Source organism: Osmerus eperlanus, chromosome 15, assembly GCF_963692335.1.
Source record: "Osmerus eperlanus chromosome 15, fOsmEpe2.1, whole genome shotgun sequence".
Classification (NCBI taxonomy): Eukaryota; Metazoa; Chordata; class Actinopteri; order Osmeriformes; family Osmeridae; genus Osmerus; species Osmerus eperlanus.
This window is the reverse complement of record NC_085032.1, coordinates 4,098,789-4,113,217: the sequence shown is the minus strand read 5'-3', so window position 1 is coordinate 4,113,217 and position 14,429 is coordinate 4,098,789. Positions and strand designations below refer to the sequence as shown.

Sequence of the window (14,429 nt, the reverse complement as noted above, 5' to 3'; positions counted from 1 at the left end):
AAGCTGCCTTTCAGCACAAAATAGTTATAGACAACAAACATTGTGTATCGCATTTCAGTAGCCGAGAGAAAATAGTGTAAACAGTGGCTGTTGCTATGCAACGGACAAACAGCATTGTGAACTTCACGTTTGTTAGCCTAGCTAGCTAGCTAGATCTCGCAATTGACTTTGCTCATTTCATAAAAGCTGCCTTTAAAATAACAACAATGACAATGGGACACTTTCAATAAAATAATATTTATTTTAAACATTAGGTCTAAACATGTTACGGTTTGCTTATATTGATTTGGATATTTCCACTAATTGTGCATCCATGGAAAACGTTTCTCATGTCCCCTTCGTCTCTGATGACATCGCTTTCGACCACTCTTGCTCTCTTTGCCGGTGGCTCGGTGTTGGAAGTGCCTTCTCCAGCAAGGATATTACTCCAACGCTGTCTTTCATTGAAATTTGGTGCCCAGTAGCTTTGAAGGGAGCTTTCGGATTTATGTCCACTCACTGACATGATTTCTCTTGCTTCCAACCCAGCATTAGAGAGCGTTTGCACCAAGGTGCTGCGCAGGCAGTGATTGGTGTAGACTGTTGTGCCAGCTGCCTTGCATATACTGGGCAACATTGTTGCAAGATAATTGACGCCCATTGGCTCCATTCTGTACCTGCGGCAGATCATTTTTGTAATCATTATTATTAATGCATGTTAGGGTTGGCTAAAGCGCTAAAGAGTAGCCTACTAAAGCCAATACCTACCAAATGTCATCTGAAGAGTTTGGGTGCATGTAGAAAGCAGGTGCGTTGGGGGGTAGGAGTGAGAGGTACTTCTCCAAGGAGGCGACAGGACAGCAGAGGTTTCCTGGAAGAGCATACATGTATCCACGGCGACTGTCCTTCTTGCGCTCCTGAGGATCTTTATGGTTCTTGGTCTCCTCATTAAATGTCATGCTGGCATACTTTTGTCCATTCTCATCAGCAAAAACTGCGAACGACCCTTTGGTTAGCTGGCGGTTACCCTCCTTCCCTCTGCGTCCAAAGTGCAGTTGTATGTCGAACCAGACCTTTCTAACTAGGCCCTCTGGTGTGGTTGGATCCAGTGAGGCCTTTATTGATGTTAGATCACAGGCTGGTATGGATCCATGATGTTTCGTTTGGTCGTGCCCCTGTCGTCTACGGGTTTTCACAACGCCAAGAAAAACATTGTTTGCGGACTTGAAAGCGCTTTCTTTCATTAAACACCAGCACCGACTCAATGGTGGATCATTAATGTGTCGGTTCAGGCCCGAACGCAGGCAGACGTAACTGCTGATCCCATAGTGGTCACCCTTTCCATTGCGCACAGTGCCGTAGAAATCCCGCAGTATTTCATTCATTTCTTCCCTGCTTATGGTCTTCAGGTCTACGGTTTTCCCTATCTCTTGGCACCAGTTGGTGAAGCAGTTAATTGCCCACTCAGTTTGGCTGACAGTGTTTTTTTCGTTCCGCAACATTTCAAAGACCTCAATTTCTTTATTATCGATAATAGCATGACGCCCACCTGAATAATCATCTTCGGCTAACCACTCATCAAAAGTTCTTCCCCCAAAAAGATCAAAGTGAACATGAAACATGTTTGCTTACTGTTAATCTTGAAATTACAACAAAATGAGTGACAACCAAGTGACAACGAAAATTACCAATGACAAGCAAAAATGTAACCGTTATTTTGAGTGCGCACTAATATGGAACGCTCCATTTTAAGGCAAATGTAAACAGGCGTACTGTAAACACCTGTACACCGTACAGTACTTTATGCTCAATAAAGCACACCCCGTGACTCACTCTCAACCAATCAGAATGCTTGATTTCAACCACCCGTATTATAACTGGGCTTAAGCCCGGGGCCTCGACCAATCAGGGGCCTCTTAATAATAATACAAAATAATAATGATGATAAACATCTGTATTCGCGGTGTCATTACTCTGCTCTACAGTGGCATCTGGTGGTGTATGTGGAGGGAGGCCCCCCCCTCCCCCTTATCTAAACAAAATGTAACAAACTGTAACAAAAAAAAGAGAGGGCACATTTGTAGGGTGTGCTTGCTTGCGTCGGTTGCAGATGGGTCCATTTAATATGAAACAAGCTGAACCCCCTTGAGACAAGCTATTCTAACGTTGTCACCGGCAGTATTTTTCAGATGGAATAGCGATTCAAACGGTACCATCTGCTAACTGAAAATATGCCCCCAAACGCGACTTTTTGGTCTCAGTCTAGAGCCCTGCGTGGAGAAGCTGAATTGTGCTACGAGCAAGCTAGCCTAGCTGCTGTTGCTAGCCAAACTACACTGAGGGGATTGTTTGAATGCGCCGGAAATTAAAAACGTTTCTTTTGACATAAAGTTTAGGCAGTGAAGACAGCAACACACCACATAAGCTTGAGTTTAAATACATTACGATGCTGCTAGTACACCATGGCAAGATACGATACTTGTTGTGCAACAGCAATGCACGTTGTATCCATGCGTCGTTGCTAACGTTGTGACGTAGGCTAGCACTGAGTTCCCTTCGTTGACACAAGGCACTTTTTGCCTCAAAAACTGAATCTCAGCCTAAACCGTACAAGGGGATGTAAATAAAAATACAAGCAACTCGTGCGATTAGTGGGCTGGGGGCCTCAAAAAATGAAAAAAAAAAGTCCATAGCCCAGGGGCCTCAAGTGCTATTAAGACGCCCCTGGCTATCAGGGTGTCTGCAGGTATAAACAAGTTCAATTTAAGACTTTAAGACCTTTTAATACCACTTTTAAATTAAATTTAAGACCAAACTTACGATGGAAATACAAATCAAGAGTGGAAATATACTTTAATCTTTCCAAGTAAACACACTGATGTCTGTTCAAAATTAACAGTATGGTAAAATGACAATAATATAGATAGTTAACTGTAGATAATTTTAGCGTTAACATCCTTGCTAGCGGTGGAAATGGTGGAGCAGAAACTAGCAATTGCAGGCTGCTGGCGTGCCTTTACGTAGGCTAGTCTCTGTGTTTTTTGCTCTGCACGTGCGATTCCACCGCTCTGATCCCCATTGTCCAAAGTTTGAAATTCGTCCGACACATAGTGCAGTTTGCTTCATAAGCATTTCCTGGCACCAACCTTAAAGATCGTAAAGTAAATTCCATGTTTTGCTTCTAAGTACATTATATACGTGTGAAATGAGTTCCTGAAAGCATGTGCAAAGCGCTAAAACGTTGTCACACTGAAATGTGGAGTTAGACCGAAGCTTGTAGCTTACATCAGCTAGCTAGCTAGCTTCAGGATGTCTCCCACCACCCGCAACTGCATCTTCCCTGGGTGCAAGAACTCCAGCTGCGCTGCAACGCCATTTAAGTTCCCTGTTGATAATGTAAGGAAAAATAGGTGGATCGATCTTGTGAAGAGCCACGCTCATGGAAAGCTTCGGATAAACTCCAAAAGCCGCCTCTGGGCCACTGACCATTTCATGACGGACAGTTTTAACATGGACCAGAGACAGACGGGGTTCACCAACACACGGCTTCTCTTTCAGCGCGGAGCCGTACCGAGCATCGCCCCCCCCGGCCGTTCATCCTCCGGTCGCACCTGGACCATCCACCGCCGCCAGCAGTTCATCACTCAGTTCTGTGTGCTTGTTATAATTATACTAGATAACTTTTCCAGAGGTATCTCTGCTATAATTAGTGCAAACCGCTAACTTGATATTAGGCTACTCTGTGTAGAATGATGGTATTTTGGTGAAATGGTAGCTAATGTGCTTAGTAGTTGGAGAGCTCACTGTCTGCTGTCTCTGCTGTAAATGTTTACTCCTGTGTTACAGCTCAGGGGAATATTTCATTTATATGCATCTGTATGTTTCACTCATTGAACAAATACATTCTAATTCTATACTGTTTTGTTCGGCTTGACGTAGCGTCCATTATATGGGTCATAGGTACCTTACTTGAGAGAGGCGGCGCCTTCCAGCGAGGGGGCCGAGCTTCAGCTCCTTCAGGCGACACGCCCCCCCAGTCTCAAACAGAGAAGACTGCTGATTTTCTTACGATTTCAAAGCCTAATTTAATATACTTGTCTGTGTTTTTTTTCATTCAAATTTGGATGGGTAGTTAATAACACATTATTCTGTGGTGTGGTTAACTTGAAACTCATTTTTAATTCCACTTTACAGGATCTTTAACCAAGAATACTTGTTATTTTCAAACCATTTGTAATTGAACTTGCATTTCCCCATGTTTCTAAGTTGAGTGGCTATCAACCTGTATTACCTGTATTGCCGATGATTTACGTCATCAAAAGCTGCGCAGTCGGCTACGCTCTGACCTAACCATAGACAACGCAGCGCATAGCCTACCGGAAAAAAACATTCGACATGGCAGAAGAGATTGCCTGCATTTTCACAGTGACATGACAAAAAAAAAAATTAAGACCCATCCAATCTGAATTTAAGACAATTTAATACTTTTTAAGGCCTTATTTTTAGGAAAAGTGATTTAAGACTTTTTAAGGACCCGCGGCCACCCTGGCTATAAGTAGGGAACACTGTCTCGGCACCTCTAGTGTTTAAACAATGACAATATGAAGACACTGTAGCAGTACTGCTACAATAACAACTTACTCACATAATTTACACTAACACCGTGTCCTAACTGGATGCGAGTAGCGCGACGCAGTGCAAAGTTTTTGTCAAACTTTTTGTTGGACGCCCTGTTTCTATTTAATTTTAGTCGCTCACTTTGAAAGCTATGTAGCACATGCTGTCATAGTAACGTGGATAGACTTAACAGAAGTGAATATGACAGATTCATTGTTGACAGAGAACGTCCAATGCGAAGCGATAGTCGGACGCTCGTATTCAGTTAGGACACGGTGTAAGTAGCATGTCTTTGTATTGTTTTGTTGGTTATTGCTTGTCGTAAAGGCCCAGTTAAAAAAACTAATTGAGTCTCCATAGTTCTAGAATTATTTATTTTTACTGAGATATGTGGTTTACAGAATATATGAGACAATACCAAAAAACACCAACATACCTTTCTGCCGCCACATGTTTTTCCCCCTGTAACATCTTGTCCACCTTCCTTGGCAGGACAAGGGATTTGCTGCCTTTCTGCGCATGGGGAGAAAGGTATCTAGGGTCGCACAAATTGCAGCGATCCTTCAGTTTTTGCAGTGTGATCCTCTCCTCTGTCTGGCTCTTAGTGCTGGCCTCCTGTAAAATGAAGGGTAAACATTTTAAGTGGCTTTTGAAAACTTAAGGCCGTGTTCGCAGCGCTTTACTCTAAAAAACAATACTTCAAGTGTGAACAACGCCTAAGACAATCATTAAAAAAAAATGTTTTTAAGAACATCTGTCGTATCGGCCTATCTTAAAATATATACAGCTTTGTAAAAAAAAATTGAGACCACTGCACCTTTTCTGCACCTTTTCTCAATTTTTTTTTCCAGAACTGTATGTACCCCCATGAGGCGAAGCACTATGCACCCCTAGCCATTAAGTGCATTATTTTATTCAACTCCACCTATTTTTTTTTTTTTTTTTTACAAATTTTGCTTGTTGGGCAACTACTCCCTTTAATTGTTATCAGGTTGCTAGACATGATCAAATAGATAGATAGTTAACATGTATTTGTGATGGAATTTCTAATAGAAAGGATTCGCAACATTTCCTTCTCTTGAAAAGACGATCCATAGATACAAGGTGCTACGGTGACTTCTAACTACACATGATGCATCTGGATGATGTTGCCTAGACAAATAATTTGCTTGTGGGCACATTCATTTGGAAATCAATTTGGTCTCACCCAGATTGAAATATTCACATTTTACATTACATTATGTACATACATTGACATTACATTGGCGATGCTAATTCACCTAAATAAGCTAGCCAGTACATTACGACAATAAAAGTTTAAAAGAAAAAAAAGATCACATCTGTGTTTTTAAAAGAGTTTAAAAACACAGACGTGTAGGCCTATTGATTATCCCACATCATAAGCTAAACTTAACTACAGTATTACCATCAAATTAAATGTCTGATGGCTAGTTTCAGGATTTTGGAGGTGAAGTCTGTATGTTTTCAGGTGCATGACTTTTCCATTGCACTCAGTACTAAAAGCAAGTGGTAATGAAGCAGAAGGTGTTAACATTATGGTCACACCCACATCCTGGTTGTTTATTGGTGTTTGCATGGCTTCACACTGTGCTAATTTGCTGTATAGAATGTTGACTAGACCTCAACTCTTTGTCCGCGCCTTAGGCAGTTCTCACAAAGCCTTCTAAGAAAAATTGCACAACCCAAAAAAATCCATAAATATATTGCTGCAATTCGTGCATCCCACCAGTCTGCGGCGCTATATTATAGCCGTGAAAGATGAAGACCAACCTAATGGTAACGCTACCTTTCAGAGCCAGAGAGAAAGATGCGTTGATCAATGCCATTCAGTAAGCTGCAAACAGCCACAACAACAATAATACTAAATGAATCAATTAGCCACCATAAGATTGTATAAATATGTGATTGTTCTTGATGCTTATGTTACTTGCTAGCCTTCTCATACATTCTGAAGCCAAACGAAAGCGTTTGTCACTATTCACAAAATATTTAATTGGAAATGTTCGAATAACATATTTACATTTACATTTATGCATTTAGCAGATGCTTTTATCCAAAGCGACTTCCAAGAGAGTTTTACAAAAGTGCATAGGTCACTGATCATAACAACGAGATAGCCCCAAACATTGCGGGTAGCCAAAACATGAAGCATACATTGTGAAAACGAAATAAGTCCCAAAGGGAAGAACCATAACAGCATGTAGTTGAACAAGTTACAATTAAACAATTTAAAACATGAACCTCAAAAAGCAAAAAAAATATATTACAAAGCAAGTACAATAATTTTAAGTCAGTTACAACTAACCAACAAGAGCAACAAGACTCTCAATAAGAGTCATTGTGATCCTGAAACATCAGGTCCAGCCAATCATTCCTAAGTGCCGTTGTACTCCCGGAACAAGTGCGTCTTGAGCCTATTCTTGAAGTTGGGGAGACAGTCAGTGTCTCTGATGGAGGTGGGGAGTTGATTCCACCATCGGGGGGCCAGACAGGTTGTGTTGGGACCGGGCGCTCTTGAGCGGTGGGACCCCCAGACGGTTGTCAGAAGAAGACCGTAGGTGGCGGGTGGGGGTGTAAGGCTGGAAGAGAGACTTGATGTAGTCGGGTGCAGTACCGTTCACCACTCGGAAGGTCAGTACCAGGGTCTTGAATCTGATAGGGGCCGTGATGGGAAGCCAGTGGAGGGAGATGAGGAGCGGGGTAACATGGGAGCGTCTGGGTAGATTGAAGACCAGACGGGCTGCCGCGTTCTGAATCCTCTGGAGAGGGCAGGTTGCGCATGCTGGGAGACCGGTGAGCAGCGAGTTGCAGTAGTCCAACTTTGAGAGGACAAGTGCTTGGACTAGCAGCTGGGTGGAATGCTCAGACAGGTATCTCCTGATCTTCCAGATGTTGTAGAGGGTGAATCTTCACGACCGGGAGACCGCAGCAATGTGGGCTGTGAGGGAGAGCTCGTCATCCATGGTCACCCCGAGGTTCCTGGCAGAGGATGAAGGGGTCACCTTCGCAGATCCCAGGGTGATTGAGAGATCGTGGGAGGCCGGGATGATGAGGAGTTCTGTTTTGGCGAGGTTCAACTGGAGGTGGTGCTCGGTCATCCAGGCAGAGATGTCTGTGAGGCAGGCCTCGATCCTAGCTGATTGATCCCCGGATCAATATTTGCGACGTTTCGCTGTAGCGCCCACTTTCGAACACTCACATATGTGACGCAACTCCTTAACGGGTTGACGTGTCACTTGAAATTTGAACTGTACTCCTAAATTTCTTTGTGTGGTCCTAAATGTTTTAATTTACATCCCACACACACTAGATACTCCTTGGAGGGAAAAAAGCGTAGAGCCTTGTAACAAATAAAAATACATAGTCTAGGTAAAGTTAGACATTTTTATCCTTATATTTTATTGGTGGCCAAGCCGCGAAGCGGCAAAGCCACTTAAGTGTTTCTACCTTTTCTTATTATTGGGTGTGCTTTGCCTTCGGCAAGGGCACAACCTTTGTTCTCTCACATATATATTCTTATTCTTTCTTAAAGCCTCAGTCAATATTTGGACTACATAGACAGCGTAGGTGTCAAAAGTTTCGTCTTGGTAGCGATTAAGCAATTCAAGACTTGCATGTACAGTAAGTAATGTCACATTAAAGAATGTATTTAAACTCAAGCTTGTGTGGTGCGTCGCTGTCTTCAATGCCACAGCCTAAACTTTATGTCAAAAGAAAGTTTTTAATTTCTGTCGCATTCAAACAATCCCCTCAGTGTAGTTTGGCTAGCAACAGCAGCTAGCACTAGGCTACAGTAGCTTGCTCGTAGCACAATTCAGCTTCTCCAGGCAGGGCTCTAGACTGAGACCAAAAAGTCGCTTTTGGCTTTGTTACTGACAATGATCGATTCCAGCAAACTTTTTTTGAATTAGCATTGCCCCTAAATAAATATCAAGCTTATTTACGTGTTTGGGGGCATATTTTCAGTCATCAGATTGTACTAGTACTGTTTGAATCGCGATTCCATCTGAAAAATACTGCCGGTGACAACGTGGTTAGAATAGCTTGTTTCAAAGGGGGTTCAGCTTGTTTATTAAATGGACCCATCTGCAACCGACGCAAGCAAGCACACCCTACAATTTCCCAAGAAATTGTATCCTCTCTAGTTGGTAGTATTATTAGGATTCCTCCGTGAGGAGGAAACCTATTGTTATTGTTAGTTTTATTGGTGGCCAAAACGCGAAGCAGCGAAGCCACTTAAGTGTTTCTACCTTTTTAGGGGCCAAGCAGCGAAGCTGCGAGGAACCTATTGTATTTGTTAGTATTATTATTAGGATTCTTCCGTAAGGAGGAAACCTATTGTTATTGTTAGTTTTATTAGGATTCCTCAGTAAGGAGGAAACCTATTGTTATTGTTAGTTTTATTATTGGGTGTGCTTTGCCTTTCGGCAAGGGCACAACCTTTGTTCTCTCACATATATATTATTATTATTGTTTCTCTTCACACCCCTAAGTCTTCGTCAATATTTGGACTACATAGACAACCACTCCCTGAGTCACCACCTTACCGCGGTGGAGGGGTTTGCGTGTCCTAATGATCCTGGAAGCTATGTTGTCGGGGGCTTTATGCCCCTGGTAGGGTCACCCAAGGCAAACAGGTTCCAGGCGAAGGATCAGACAAAGCGTGGCTCAAAAACAACCATGAAGAAAACGAACAATGGTTCTCAGTTGCCCCTGCCCGGAAGCGGGTCACCGGGGCCCCCCCCTGGAGCCAGGCCCGGGGGTGGGGCTCGATGGCGAGCGCCTGGTGGCCGGGCCTTTTCCCATGGGGCCCGGTCGGGCACAGCCCGAAGAGACAACGTGGGACCCCCTTCCAGTGGGCTCACCATCCGCAGGAGGGGTCATGGGGGTCGGGTGCAGTGCGAGACGGGCGGCGGCCGAAGGCGGGGGCCTTGGCGGTCCGATCCTCGGCTGCAGAAGCTAGCTCTAGGGACGTGGAACGTCACCTCGCTGGCGGGAAAGGAGCCGGAGCTGGTGCGCGAGGTAGAGAAGTTCCGGCTAGATATAGTCGGCCTCGCCTCGACGCACAGCATCGGCTCCGGAACCAGTCTCCTTGAGAGGGGCTGGACTCTCTTCCACTCTGGAGTTGCCCTCGGTGAGAGGCGTCGAGCTGGGGTGGGAATACTTGTTTCCCCTCGGTTCGGCGGCTGTACGTTGGGGTTCACCCCGGTGGACGAGAGGGTAGCCTCCCTCCGCCTTCGGGTGGGGGGACGGGTCCTCACAGTTGTTTGTGCTTATGCACCAAATGGCAGTGCAGAGTACCCACCCTTTTTGGAGTCTCTGGGAGGGGTGCTGGAAAGCGCTCCTCCCGGAGATTCCCTTGTCCTCCTGGGGGACTTCAATGCTCATGTGGGCAATGACAGTGAGACCTGGAGGGGCGTGATTGGGAGGAACGGCCCCCCCAATCTGAACCCGAGCGGTGTTTTGTTGTTGGACTTCTGTGCTAGACACGGCTTGTCCATAACGAACACCATGTTCAAGCATAAGGGTGTTCATATGTGCACTTGGCACCAGGACACCCGAGGTCTCAGTTCGATGATAGACTTTGTAGTCGTGTCGTCGGATCTGAGGCCGAATGTCTTGGACACTCGGGTGAGGAGAGGGGCGGAGCTGTCAACTGATCACCACCTGGTGGTGAGTTGGCTACGATGGTGGGGGAAGACGCCGGTCAGGCCTGGCAGGCCCAAACGTAATGTGAGGGTCTGCTGGGAACGGCTGGCAGAATCCCCTGTCAGAAGGAGCTTCAACTCCCACCTCCGGGAGAGCTTCGACCATGTCTCAGGGGAGGCCGGGGACATTGAGTCCGAATGGGCCATGTTCCGGGCCTCCATTGTTGAGGCGGCTGACCGGAGCTGCGGACGCAAGGCGGTCGGTGCATGTCGCGGCGGTAACCCTCGGACTCGGTGGTGGACGCCGGAGGTGAGGGAAGCCGTCAAGCTGAAGAAGGAGGCCTATCGGACTTTGTTGGCTGGTAGGACTCCAGAGGCAGCTGATGTGTACCGGCAGGCCAAGCGGAATGCGGCTTTGGCGGTCGCGGAGGCAAAAACCCGGGCGTGGGAGGAGTTCGGCGAGGCCATGGAGAATGACGTCCGAACGGCTTCGAAAAGGTTCTGGACCACCATCTGGCGACTCAGGAGGGGGAAGCAGTGCACTGTCAACGCTGTATATGGTGGGGATGGTGCGCTGCTGACCTCGATGGGGGACGTCCTGGATCGGTGGAAGGAATACTTTGAAGACCTCCTTAATCCCACCAACACGCGTTCCGACGTGGAGGCAGAGTCTGGGGACATTGGGGGGGGCCCTTCTATCTCTGGGGCTGAGGTCGCTGAGGTGGTTGAAAAGCTCCGCGGTGGCAAGGCCCCTGGGGTGGATGAGGTCCGCCCGGAGTTCCTTAAGGCTCTGGATGTTGTAGGGCTGTCTTGGTTGGCACGACTCTGCAACATCGCGTGGACATCAGGGACAGTGCCTCTGGACTGGCAGACCGGGGTGGTGGTTCCCCTCTTTAAAAAGGGGGACCGGAGGGTGTGCTCCAACTTTAGGGGGATCACACTCCTCAGCCTCCCTGGGAAAGCCTATTCAGGGGTGCTGGAGAGGAGGGTCCGTCGGATTGTCGAACCTTGGATTCAGGAGGAGCAATGTGGTTTTCGTCCTGGCCGTGGAACTGTGGACCAGCTCTATACCCTCGGCAGGGTTCTGGAGGGTGCATGGGAGTTCGCCCAACCAGTCTACACATGTTTTGTGGATTTGGAAAAGGCGACCGTGTTCGACCGTGTCCCTCGGGGGCTCATGTGGGGGGTGCTCCGGGAGTACGGGGTACCGGACTCCCTGATCGGGGCTGTTCGGTCCCTGTACGACCGGTGCCAGAGTTTGGTCCGCATTGCCGGTAGTAAGTCGAACTTGTTCCCGGTGAGGGTTGCACTCCGCCAGGGCTGCCCTTTGTCACCGATTCTGTTCATAACTTATATGGACAGAATTTCTAGGCGCAGCCAGGGCGTTGAGGGGGTCCGGTTTGGGGACCTCAGGATCGGGTCGCTGCTTTTTGCGGATGATGTGGTCCTGTTGGCTTCATCGGGCCGTGACCGCCAGCTCTCACTGGAGCGGTTCGCAACCGAATGCGAAGCGGCTGGGATGGGAATCAGCACCTCCAAATCTGAGGCCATGGTTATCGACCGGAAAAAGGTGGAGTGCAATCTCCGGGTCGGGGAGGAGATCTTGTCCCAAGCGGAGGAGTTCAAGTATCTCGGGGTCTTGTTCACGAGTGAGGGAAGGATGGAGCGCGAGATCGACAGGCGGATCGGTGCGGCGTCCGCAGTGATGCGGGCTCTGCATCGGTCCGTTGTGGTGAAGAAGGAGCTGAGTCGAAAGGCGAAGCTCTCTATTTACCAGTCGATCTACGTTCCTACCCTCACCTATGGTCACGAACTGTGGGTAGTGACCGAAAGAACGAGATCGCGAATACAAGCGGCCGAAATGAGTTTTCTCCGCAGGGTGTCCGGGCTCTCCCTTAGAGATAGGGTGAGAAGCTCGGTCATCCGGGAGGGACTCAGAGTAGAAAACCGCTGCTCCTCCGCGTCGAGAGGGGCCAGTTGAGGTGGCTCGGGCATCTGATAAGGATGCCTCCTGGACGCCTCCCTGGTGAGGTGTTCTGGGCACGTCCCACTGGGAAGAGGCCCCGGGGAAGACCCAGGACACGCTGGAGGGACTATGTCTCTCGGCTGGCCTGGGAACGCCTCGGGGTCCCCCAGGAAGAGCTGGTGGAAGTGGCCGGGGAGAGGAAAGTCTGGGCCTCCCTGCTTAGGTTGCTGCCCCCGCGACCCGACCCCCGGACAAGCGGAAGATGATGGATGGATGGACATAGACAACCTAGGTGTCAAAAGTTTCGTCTTGGTAGCGATTGAGTTGCTTGTATTTTTATTTACGTTCCGTTGCATGGTTTAGGCTCAAGTTAAGTTTTTGTGGCTAAAAGTGAAGCTAACGGTGGCTAATTTGCTAGCCACAGTTACTGACGTTACTAACGTCACTACGTCACGAACACACGCGTGACTACCTGTAGCAGAACATTCGTTTCGCATCTGTTAACTTGGGGGATAGCTAGGCTAACTATAGCTTTACTGCAAGGCAGCTGCAGAAACGCCACAAGCAAAGAGGCCAGGGTGATAACTATTTACTCATTTTACATTGTGATGTGAAACACAATTGTGAAATGTAATGTAAAATATTAGCTGATATTATTAAGGAAGTAGGCCCACATCTACTTTTGGAAACGGTAGTCTTCTATTTCACTGAAGCATTAGCATGACGTTAGCCTCTGTTGCCCGGGCAACACATACAACAGTGGTCTATGATGCATCTGTTTTCAATCGTTAAAATAAACATTCCTCACAAATACATTTTCGTTGTAGGATTTATTATGACATTACAAGTAAACGATTTGTTGGTGAAATTATCATTACCTGTGGTTTCAAACCAGTGTTGCTCACTGCAACGCTGTAGCCTACGCGAGACACACTACAAAAAACATCTACACAGCTGTTTAGGAAGTCAAACGGCGACAGAACATGTTCGGCACTCCCCTTACTTAAATCAAAAGTCTTTGAATAGGTGAAACTATCTGACTACTAACCTGAACTTCATTGCCACAGCCTAAACTTTGTCAATCTGTTCATGCAATTAATAAATTTCAGCCTAAACCGTACAACGGAACGTTAAATCAAATTCAACCAACGCAATCGCTACCAAGACGAGCAGTAGTCTAGTACTGTACTGTCTGTAGTAGTAGAATTTACCAGGGCAGCTTCTCCACACAGGGCTATATCGCATTTTGCGTTGTTAATGACTATCGCTACCAGTGAGCTTTTTATGAATGAGCGATTTTCCACTAAATAAATGTCAAGCTTATTTATGTTTTTGGGGGCATATTTTCAGTTAGCAGATGGTACTGTTTGAATCGTGATTCCATCTTCTACTGCCGGTAATGTTGTAGAATAATCTTCAAAGGGGGTTCTTTATTAATGAATGAATGCAATATGAGTAGGCTAAATGCCTGAAAATATCATGAGAAGGGAAAAACTTAAAAGGACGTTTAAGTCATAGAGATTAGGTCAATTTTTACACCGGTCTGCCAAATTTATTCGTTTTGATTCAACTATTACCCCTTTTCCACCAACGTATTATGGGGGCCGGTTAGGAGCCGGTGCTTAATTGCGAACCAGTTCTTCGACAGACTGAGAACCGGAAATGTGGTTTGTAAATGGTTCGTACGTGGTTCGCAAAAAGCACCACTTCGGAGCTGGGCTAGATTGTGAACCAAAAAAGAACCGCTTGCGTCAGGGGCGGGGTTACCGTGACCAACAAGACAAACAGAATCCTTTGACCGCCATTGCTCTAAGTTTTTACAATTCATATTTCAGCTAAACGGTACTTGTAAATCAGCATCTGAATTGAAATGTAACGAGAAGTGGGCAGTGTAGTTGCTGAAAATGTGCTTATTTTATTGATGAAACTGCTCATTTGTAAATTTGCTCCGACTTTTCGATAACCTAGCTAGCATCGCAGTGCAGTGCAGACACTAGTTGCTGCGTTTTATCATAATCCTATCAAATGAGTGAAATGACAAACACAAATGTTATGAGCTATTGAGCCTATATTTAACACAAATGTAATACACAAGCACTATACAGCAAAAGTTAATAAAATGTTGCGCTGATAATGCCAGTGTTGTCATACTGCTGCGAGTCCAGGGTATTGCGCAATAGCCAAGAAAACACGTTCTT

General features: G+C 46.3%; 1 protein-coding gene across 6 annotated transcripts in view; it reads right to left on the bottom strand.

Moving 5' to 3' along the window:
• dlec1 (DLEC1 cilia and flagella associated protein) overlaps positions 1-14,429 on the bottom strand; it is a 206,508-nt gene that overhangs the window by 131,702 nt on the left and 60,377 nt on the right. For all 6 annotated transcript variants that reach the window (XR_009932247.1, XM_062479022.1, XM_062479023.1 and 3 more), the window contains exon 6: positions 5,033-5,211. Coding sequence is in view for 5 of the 6 variants with exons in the window: in XM_062479022.1 (XP_062335006.1) it covers positions 5,033-5,211 (179 nt within the window). In the remaining variant the exon portion in view is untranslated. The remainder of the gene's footprint in view (positions 1-5,032; positions 5,212-14,429) is intronic.